This window comes from Carlito syrichta, unplaced genomic scaffold (genome assembly GCF_000164805.1).
Source record: "Carlito syrichta isolate Samal-C Ts95f unplaced genomic scaffold, Tarsius_syrichta-2.0.1 Scaffold303115, whole genome shotgun sequence".
NCBI classification, from domain to species: Eukaryota; Metazoa; Chordata; class Mammalia; order Primates; family Tarsiidae; genus Carlito; species Carlito syrichta.
Window position 1 is genome coordinate 81,429 of NW_007247211.1, and position 10,264 is coordinate 91,692.

Below are 10,264 nucleotides of genomic sequence, written 5' to 3' on the forward strand. Positions count from 1 at the left end.
CCTGCTGGGCTCTGGCGATCCTTCTGCCTCAGCCTTCCAAGTAGCTGGAACTACAGGCGTGCACTACCACACCCAGCTAGTTTTTGATTTGTTGTAGAGACGAGGTCTCACCAAGTTGCCCGGGCGGGTCTTGAACCTAAGGGCTCAGGCAATCCACTCGCCTCGGCCTCTCAAAGTGCTGGGATTATACGCTGAGTCACCAAGCCTGGCCACTTTCTGTCTTTTCATACATTCATCTCGCCATGTCCCTTGGGAAAAAGAAGGTTCTGAGAGAGAATGTTTCCCAGGCAAACAGAGAGCTTTCCAGCAAACTGGGGCCTGTCCTGCAGGCCTGCCAGGAGGTGTCAGATTTCCTGTGTGGATGTGATTATGGGAAGATTGTAATGCATGTGCCTGTGTTTGCCTCTCCTCAAGCAGATTTCCAGCACAAGTTCACGGTGCAGGCCTCGCCTACCATGGAGAAAAGGAAGAGCCTTATCAGCAGCTGCTCCAGTCCCCCAGCAAGCCCCACCGTCCTTCCTCGCCTCCGAGCCATCCAGTGTGAGACTGTTTCCCAAATTGGTTGGGGCCAGAACACAGCAGGGGCACCTGTTCCCCGCTCTGTCCAGCACCGATGGTCCAGGCTTGCACCATCCATAACTTCTGTCACCTCTCCTGGACAATGTGTAGATACGTGCACATATGTACGCACACCCTTAGCCTCGCATCTCCTGAGAGCTCTCCTCCCCCTCCCCTACCTTTAGTCAGCTGTCAGAAGAGGGGCCTGTGGGTTCTGGCGGGACCTGTAGAGAAGTGCAAGGCAATTTGGAAACTGGCATGGGATACAGATGCAGGTTGGAGCCCTGGCCTGGATACCCGGCAAACTCTCTGCCATATTGTTTTTCTTTTGTCCATGCCTCCCAAGGAAGGGTTTTTCTAAAGTGTAGGTCCTGAGGAAACTTGCCAAATGCTTTATAATAGGCCAGATCTGGACCAATTTTATTTCTGCTGCAGTATTTGCTTAAAATAATACACAAGCACATTCATATGTGTATATGTATACATGTATGTATGTATGTATGAATCAGTTTCCCTAATATAAAGATAGGTTTCTTTTAAAAACCCTGTATTTCTGGCTTTCCCTGAAAATCAGTCAAACCAGTGGGTTTCCTTTCCACACAGCAGTGTTGGCTGGGGCTAACAGCAGCCTCTGCACACTCCATGCTTTTCCTTGTCCCTGCAACTCCCTGCTTTTTGGTAACTGGATCACTGGGCTCATTATGACATGAGCACAGTTCCTGAGTCCTGGGTCTCAGCCCTTGCCCTGGGTGTTAATATCAAAAGGATGCCCTTTCTGTCTCACTCATTGTAGCTCCAGAGGTCTGTGCCTTCCCCTCCTCCTGCTCCCAGTTTATTCTCTGTAGTCTTGAACTCTGTTTCCTTCCCTCCTGGTCCCCTCCCCACATTTCTGACTTCCATGCCTTCCTTGCCCCTCTCTCTCTTTGTCCCCTCTACCTGCCTCCTCATTTTCCCACTGCCAGTTCTACCCAACAGAACATGTTCCTTGAGTCAGATCTGTTTGAGATCCTGGTATCTGGCTGGCCTGGGCCCTGGCCTTCTGCTGGACTTGTGGCAATGTAGTGCATTTCTCAATGATTAGCACTTTGAGAGCTAGGAGATTGGTGACTGAGAATACTGCTACATTCCTGGGAGGGTCCACTGGGCAGTTTTTGCTAAGGTCGACCTTCCCAGCAGCTCCGTGTGTGTGTGTCTGGAGGTGTAGAAGAGAGTTTCGAGGAGCCTTGTCTGTTCATTTTCTAGATCCTGTCTTTCATCAACTTTTGTTATTTGCAGTGACACCAGGCGAAAGCAGCAAAACCTGGGGCCGGAGCTCCATCATCCCGAAGGAGGAAGGGGAAGAGGAGGAGAAGAGGGCCTCCAGGAAGAAGGGACGGACCTGGGGGCCAGGGACACTTGGTCAGAAGGAGCTCAGCTCTGGAGATGAGGGGTAAGAGCTAGATGCTGTGGGCTTCTCTCTCACATGAAGAGGGTGCACCATCTTCAAGATGCAACTTGAAACACCTCTTTCTCTGTGATGTGTTTCAGTGCTTGCTGAGAATAGCAAGTTTCCTGATCTTTACAGCAGAATTGTTCAACCTCTGCGTTCACTGGACCTCCTAGGACAGAGATTAGCGAGCGTTTCCCACGAAGAGCCAGATCATAGATACTTTAGGCTTTGTTGTCCTTGTGGTCCTGCATGCAACTGCTCAGCTTCCCAGCTGGAGTGGGAAGGCCACCAGCTGTGCAGTATAGAGGGCAAACACATGGGGAGTTCTAGTCACACCTCAGGAGACAAGTGGCCCGCATGCTGTGGCTCGTAGTTTCATTCGCCAGCCCCCAGGCGGGTCTACTCAGAGTAGTGAGTCGCCCAGGTGTTAACCACACTTGAAAAGTCCTGCTGGAGTGTTCTGCACAGACCTGAGAGTGACTTTGTGGGGGAAAGAGAGGCCAGGACAGGGCTTCACAGGACTCTTGCCCGGAGACCCACCCTGCAGCAGGCAAGTGGGATTTCCCAGCCCTGGGTGCAGCTGGATGAAGCTCCAGTGCCACTGTAGCTTTGTTCAGTCCTCACCTCACAGCCATGCTGACCCAGCCCCACTGACACAGCCATGCCGGCACAGCCACACTGACATGCATGGGCCTCCCCTGGGCAGGGCACAAGGGTCTTGGGAGCCTTGAAGGTGCTTGTGTTCTTGTGGTCTGAGGCCTGGGGCTCAGGTTCTCTCAGCCAGGCACACGAAGGTGGTGTGGAGACCAGATGACCTGGGTGTGAGTCCTGTGAATCCCTCTCCCAGCCACGTGGCCTTATGTTTTCTCTTCTGTAAAGATGGGTTACATCAGTACCCACCTGCTAGAGTTAGTGTGAGCACTGAGTGTGTCACCTCTGTGGAACGTGTTGTGGGTGAGCTGGCTTGAAGCCCTCCCATGTCAGGATGAGCTGCGTGCCTGTGTCTGTGTCTGATGCTAACATCTAGAGCGGTGCTGCTCGACTTCCTGAGTGTGAGGATAGCCAGCAGTCTCTTTTGGCCTTTTCAGTGACTTTCCCAAGGGCTTCTAAGGTTGAATATGAGATCTGTGATTGGCGTTGGCAGGCCTTCAGATGTTGAGAGTTCGTGTCCAGCATCCATTATTCTCCCAAGTTGGGTCTGAGCTGAAGGTAAGGTAACAGCATGGCTCACAGAGGGTTGACTCTTAAGTCAGACTTGGGACGTTGCTAGACAGCTTTAAATAGAAGATGTAGATGTGTAGGGCCAACCACCTGAGCTGAGTAAGAGCCACAGTCGAATCTGCAGGGTGGTAGAAAGCTCCATTCTAGCAAGTTCTGCAGGAGCCAGAGCTTTCCAGCTTGTCCTTGGAGCCCAGGCTACTGTGAGTTGATTTGAGTCTGAGAACTCTATCGCCCTGAGTATCCTGCTGTTTCTAGACATTCATGTGAGTCCAGATAAGTAGGGTTTACCAGGCTACCTCTGCATTCCAACAGCTTCTATGGTCTGCTTTGTTTAAAGGTGGTTTTTTTTTTTGCTTTGTAGTAAGTTTGCTTTATTTCACATTATAAATATTAACTTTGGAGTTTTCTTCCTCCTTACATAGACATGCCTTCACACACTTGTGAAACAACTCAAAATCATGAATTTCAGTTCTCAGTGAAGACATAAAAGTACATTCCATCTGGGCTTGAGTAAAGACCTCCTTAATGTCAGAAATTTATGTATGTATGTATGTATTTTTATAGAGGTGAGGTCTTGCTATGTTGTCCAGGTTGATCTTGAACTCCTGGCCTCAAGCAATCTTCCCCTCAGCCTCCCAAAGTGCTGGGATTGCAGGCATGAGGCACCATGCCCAGACTAATACCAGAAATTTTTGAGAATCTTTATGTAATATTTAAAATTTTAGTACCTATCTTCTAAAGAAAATACGTGATGACCAAAAGCTATCTTGAATTCAGTGAATTTTCATCTAGATCATCCTTTTACAAAACAGTCCCTCTCTGTCCGAAACACTCTCACCTCTGGACAGCTTGGGTACCTGGGGTTTCTTGGATACCCTTATTTTATTTATTTATTTATTTTTTTTAGTTGGAGTGTCACTCTGTTGCCCAGACTGGAGTGCAGTGACCGCTCCTGGCCACCGCAGCCTCGACCTGCTGGGTTCCAGCAATCCTTCTGCCTCAGCCTTCCAAGTAGCTGGAACTACAGGCGCACACTACCCCACTTGGCTGATTTTTTGATTTATTGTAGAGATGAGGTCTCACCAAGTTGCCCAGGCGGGTCTTGAACCCACGGGCTCAGGCAGTCCACTCACTTCTGCCTCCCAAAGCTCTGGGATTACAGGCTGAGTCACCGAGCCCGGCTTCTTGGATACCTTTAGTTGCTTGGTTACTTGTGGCTTTGTGAGTCTTGTAGTTTCTTGGATACCTGCGGTTTCTTGGGTACCTGTGGTTTTGTGGGCCTCTGCAGTTTTGTGGACACCCGTGGTTTCTTGGGTGTCTGAGATTTCTTGAGTCTCTGAGGTTTATTGGGTTTCTACGGTTTCTTGGGTACCTGTGGTATTGCAAGTCTCTGTGGTTTCTTGGTCACCTGAGGCTTCTTAGGTCTCTGAGGTCTCCTGGGTCTCTGCAGTTTTGTGGGCTTTTGCAGTTTTGCGGGCCCTCCGCAGCCATGCCATCCTGCAGCTGTCCAGGGTCTTTGTCCTGCAAGTTGGGACGACCTAGACCTTGAGCAGCTTGAGTGGACCACCCTGTTAAGACTTCCATGGTGTGGTCTCTTCTGGCTAATAGGGCTGCAGTGGGAGCACAGCTTAGCCCAGCCCGGAGCTGCAGGTGGGGGCTCGGTGGGCGTGGCCTCCACTGCCTGCTGCTGATTCTCTGTGTTCTTTAAAGATCTCCTCAGAGGCGAGAGCGAGCCAATGGTCTAAGTACCCCATCAGAGTCTCCACACTTCCACCTGGGGTGAGTCTCACCTTTGCTGTGGCAGCTGCAATGTGTCCTTGTTCTCACACACATCCCACAGAATCAGGCTCATTACTGCCAGGGATGAAGTGACCTGTGTGTTTTTTGTTTTTTTAAGCAACCCCATTGAGCTTCCTATGCTGATCTGATTTACCTTCCTCTTCCCTTCGCTGACCTTTCTGGTTGTTGGGATACTCCCAGTACCCGTAGCTTAGGGAGAAGACACATGGCTGTCTATCCTGGGGGCTTTGGCACTAGTTTTACTTCACTAATCTGCATTTCTCACACCCAGAGCTAGAAGTGATATTACCAGATTGTTAGTCAGAAGCCCTGGCCCATGGGTTTTGCCGCCTGCTGTCTCTGGCTCTTTGTTCTGGTTGCAGCCAGTTGTGGCTGAGATGCATTGAAGTCAGTGGTATTACTGACAGCACTTGTAACAAAGTTCTGATGCCGGGGGGAAAGGTCACCCTTCCCTCTCCCTCAGGTGGGCTGGAGCTTGGTAGAGGAGGCTTTGGTTGAAGGTTCTTTGTAGTCTTGACAGAGGAGCCACCGCTGATCATAATCCCAACATCTCCAAGGCAGCCACAGCCCACAAACTCCTCAGTCTGCCCTTTTCCTGTCCTCTAGGGAAAAGACTGATGCTTCTGGACCCTGACCCCATCCCACAAGGGGTGGTGGGTGCCAGGCTGTACCCAAGGAGTTTCCAGTCTGCCGCATGCACTGTTACAGGGGTTTGAGCACACAGTGCACAGCGCTGCCCACAGAGGCCTGCCCATGGGGCCCTGATTGGCGCAGCTTTGTTGGCTGGTTTTTCTTTGTGGAATGGATGGCCTGAGCAGACCGCGGGCTTAGAGGAGAGCTGAGGGATGGTGGCAGTGGTGCTTGCCGAGCCCTGCCAGTTTGCACACTGCAGTGCTTCTGGAGCATCAACTGCACCATCGGTGTCTGCTTCAAGGGCCTGTCTCTTGAGAGGAACTCAGGAATCCTCTGCAGGCAGGGCCCTTCTGCTTTCTGTGTGCTTGCCGGCGCCTGCAGCTTCGAGGCAGCTTGGGGGTTGTGGCACAGCTTACCTTCCGCGCAGCATGTGCGCTTTTGTCTGTGAAGCTGGTGGGCTTGGGGAAGTTGCTACCTGGACCCCAAGGCACTTTGGTGTCAGGAGCAGACAGGGCATGATATTTCCAGGGACCCCTGGGGCAGAGGGTCGGGTCAGGGAAGGAGCCAGTCCTGACAGCCTACTGTCCTCTGATGCAGCCTCAAGTCCCTGGTCGAGGGGTACAAGCAGTGGTCATCCAGCACCCCCAACCTGGGGAAGGGCCCCAGGAGCAGCCCGGCCCTGCCAGGGTTCACCAGTCTCATGGAGATAGGTAAGCATTACTCTTGTGTGGGCTCCTTCCTACCCTGCTGGGGAACTCCTGCCCAGGCTCCAGGGCTGCTGAGGACCCCCTGGGCTCCTGCACAGGCTGCCTCCTCTTGGACTCCCTCCTGGCTCCCGCCCCTCCACCCTGCTCAGTTGGCTCCACACCCATCTCATCAAGCCTCCTCAAGCAGTTTCTTCTGCTGCGACCATGAGGCTGCTCTTGGGGTTTGGCCCCAATAGGTCGTTGTGGTCTCCCTGAGGCAGTACAGGGCCTGGGGTGACATTAGGCATCTCTTTCCTGGGTCTGTTTTCTCATTTGAAATTATGGCAGGTCCACAACGTGGGGGCTGGTACAAGGACACTGCAGCCTCCTTCCCGGAAGCTTTTCCAAGGCTGCCATGTGGTTAGGGACGGGAAGGTCTCCCCAGGCCCTCAGGTGATCATGTTGTGTAGATGCCAGGGCTACCCTGTGGTCAGGGATGGGAAGCTCTCACAGGCCCTCAGGTGATCCTGCGTGTAGACAGACATCCACGGCTGCCCTGTGGTCAGGATGGGGAAGGTTTCCCCAGGCCTTCAGGTGATCCTGCTGCATAGACTTCAGGGCTGTCGTGTGGTCAGGAATGGAAAGGTCTCCCCAGGCCCTCAGGTGTCGCATAGGGTCTAACGCATAATCCTTGAAAAGACTGGCCTTTACCCACATAGGGGATTCTGATTCTTTGCAGGAGATGGGTTTCAAGAGAGGTTGCTAGTCTGTTTTACTAGAAACTAGAGGCCCTTCCAATTTCAAGGGACAAAAGCCAGTGTCCTAGGAACTCATGCTATACCTAGGGTTGAGGGTCCTGTCTGGAGCTCTCTAGGGGGTCAGGACCACCAGGAGAGAGATATATACTGGGGTGCCAAAAGAGGTATACACATTTTAAGGGATGTTATCTGTTTTTTGAAGAACTTTTTGAAGTACTTTTCAGAAGTGGCTGGACACTGATGGTAACCACTTTGAGCACCTCTTATAATTGCAGAAGTCAAATGTGACTTATATTTATCTTACAATTTTAATATAGTCTTTTCTTTTCTTAAAATGTGTATATTTTCTTTGTGCCCTCTGTAGATCATATATAGGTGTATGAAAGGGAGCCTGTTAGGCCCATGGCCCCCACGAGCACAAGGCAAGGGCCCAGTGGTTCTCTGCAGTCTCTACCCTGTCCAGGTCTGAAGGCCTTAAGGCCAGGGATTCTGGCAGCATAGCTGCAGTCTGAACCCAGAGGCCCCACAGTCCCCAGGGCCGCTGGTGTAAGTCCCAGAGAATGAAGCCGAAGGACCTGGAGTCTGACGTCCATGGGTAGGAGAGGAAGGGTGACCTGCTCCGGGTGAGGGTAGGAGGCCAACGGGCAGACACCTCCTCCTCCCGACTGTCCTGTAGCCACGCCTGCCACTGACTGAAGGGGCCTTCCTCTCCTAGCCATGGACCACATGTCAGTCTTCCCCAGAAGTACCTTCAGGTACCCGGAGGCAAGCTTTCCACCTGTCCAGGCCTCCCTCCGTCCAGTCATGGCCACACCTGTAGTGACCTCACCAGCCTCAACTCAGCAGGCCCCTTTCCTTGCAAAGGGAAATGTGCTCTGGAATGGAGAGCAGTGTCCCTGTCAGTTCAGCGTCTGACTCCATGTCCCACTTGTTGACCAACCTCTGTGGGCCTGGGGCTGGGCTGGGTTGCCTGGGGCTGGGCTGGGGAGCCTGGGGCTGAGTCAGGGAGTCTGGGACTGGGTCAGGGGCTTGGGACTGGGAAGACCCAATTCTCACCCCTGTTGCTCAGTCCTACTTCCTGTCACTCCGTCACAGAGGACGAGGACAGCGAGGGCCAGTGGACTAGAGAGGGTCGCCTGCAGCACTCACCCAACCAGTCCTACCTCTGCCTCCCGTTCCCTCGAGTGGAGGATGGCGAGGGCCCCTCCAGTGAGGGAGGCCATGAGGAGCCTACCCCGGCCAACTCAGCCACTAGTACCCCCCAACTGACACCGACTAGCAGCCTCAAGCGGAGCGGGGCCCACCACCGGCGCTGTGAAGTGGCCCTGCTGGGCTGTGGGGCCGTGCTTGCGGCCACAGGCCTGGGCTTTGACCTGTTGGAAGCGGGCAAGTGCCTGCCACTGTCCCCGGAGGAGCCCGAGCCCCCCACCCGGGAGGAGAAGAAGAGGCGGGAGAGTCTTTTCCTGCGGGCCAGCCGTCCCCGGCGGAGCACCAGCCCCCCATCCCGGAAGCTTTTCAAGAAGGAGGAGCCCTTGCTGTGGCTCGGGGACCCCGCGGCATCCCTGACCCTGCTGTCACTGTCCTCCATCTCTGAGTGCAACTCCACCCGCTCCCTGCTGCGCTCCGACAGTGACGAGATCGTGGTCTGTGAGATGCCTGCCAGCCCAGCAGAGGCCCCAGCCTGTACTCACAACCCTCTGGTCAACGTCTGCGTGGAACGCTTCAAACAGGACCCCCGCCAGTCTCTGACCCCCACCCATGTCATACTCACGGCTCCCACACAAGCCAGCGGCCACCGGCGGACTCCCTCTGACGGGGCCCTCCAGCCTGCTGTGCCCCCAGCCAGCAGGAGCACCTCCAGCAATGGGCTGAACCCCGGGCTAGGTGAGTCTCACCCCCACCTCTCCTACACCCTCCCCTCCCCTGGCCTCCCTGGGGAGTGAGGACCCACGGGGGCCTCGTCTCCAGTCCCCCTCTGAGATGAGCAGATGTCACCCTTCCTGTTCAGCCCGTCAGGAAGTACAGTTCAGGGGGCCAGGGCTGCTGCCTCCTCTCTGCCCTGTGCTTGAGGGCACATCTTCCCTGAGGTTGGAGAAAGGCAGGTTCTGGAAGAATCAGGCCTTGGGGCTTGTAGATCTGGAGGTGGGGTTGTGCCCCCTGGTGCCAGGGGGGCAGGAGGTAGCCTCTGGTTGTTCTGAGGAGGAGGCTGCAGTCCCCAACCTGTGAGTTTGCATTGCCCAAGTGCACAGGGACGTGGCTGGGTGAGCGGGAGCAGGCTCACCTGACCTTGTCATCCTGTCTCTCTTACTTTGTCTCCTGGAGCAGGAATGTCGAAAACGCCTAGTCCCAGCCGAGACACCGGAGAATTCCCCCGTCTCCCCGATCCCAACGTGGTCTTTCCCCCGACTCCAAGGCGTTGGAGTGCACAGCAGGACTCTGCCCTGGAGAGACCCAAGACCCTGGAGTTCCTGCCACGTCCACGGCCCTCTGCTACCCGGCAGCGGCTGGACCCCTGGTGGTTTGTGTCGCCCAGCCATGCCCACTGCACCTCGCCTGCCCACAGCTCCGGCACCGAGACGCCCAGCAACCTGGACTCTTGCCTGGCCAGCAGTAGCAGCACTGTGGAGGAGCGGCCCAGCCTACCCACCCTGCTCCCCTTCCAGGCAGGGCTGCCCCCAGCCGAGCGGACACTGCTGGACCTGGATGCAGAGGGGCAGAGCCAGGACAACACCGTACCGCTGTGCAGGGCTGCACTGGGCTCCCATAGGCCTGCTTCGTACGAGCTCCCGCAGGAGTTCTGGTCGTAGCAGAAGGGTGGGCCTGGGCAGCGGGGCTGGCAGCAGGTGGGCACAGCCCTTCTCAGAGTGGACCTTGGGCCAGTGCCTGCACTGATAATGCACTTTGAAGATAGGGGGTGGACAGGGCCGCTTCTGGGGTCTGCTGCTTGCATGTCAGCTCTGCTGTGCGGGAAGGAGTCTGTGAGCCTTCCCTTGGCCCACGTGGTCTTCCTTTCCTTCAGGGTAGCCTGACTGGGTGGCTCAGCCACATCTGTCTGCTGCTCCCTCCTTGGCCAGGGTGTGTCCCGGGCTGCCTTGGGATCCCTGTCAGCCTTCTCTGTGCCAGTCCTGGTTGTCCTGCGGTCAGTGTAGCTCCTCTGCTGGGATCTGGAATCTCATCTG

General features: G+C 54.8%; 1 protein-coding gene across 1 annotated transcript in view; it reads left to right on the plus strand.

Moving 5' to 3' along the window:
- MAP3K9 (mitogen-activated protein kinase kinase kinase 9) overlaps window positions 1-9,892 on the plus strand; it is a 66,840-nt gene extending 56,948 nt beyond the window's left edge. Inside the window, 7 exon segments of the mRNA XM_021712180.1 lie at window positions 418-578; window positions 580-608; window positions 610-683; window positions 1,834-1,987; window positions 6,239-6,351; window positions 8,181-8,961; window positions 9,397-9,892. Coding sequence (XP_021567855.1) covers window positions 418-578; window positions 580-608; window positions 610-683; window positions 1,834-1,987; window positions 6,239-6,351; window positions 8,181-8,961; window positions 9,397-9,892 — 1,808 coding nt within the window.
- Window positions 9,893-10,264: the final 372 nt, after the last annotated feature.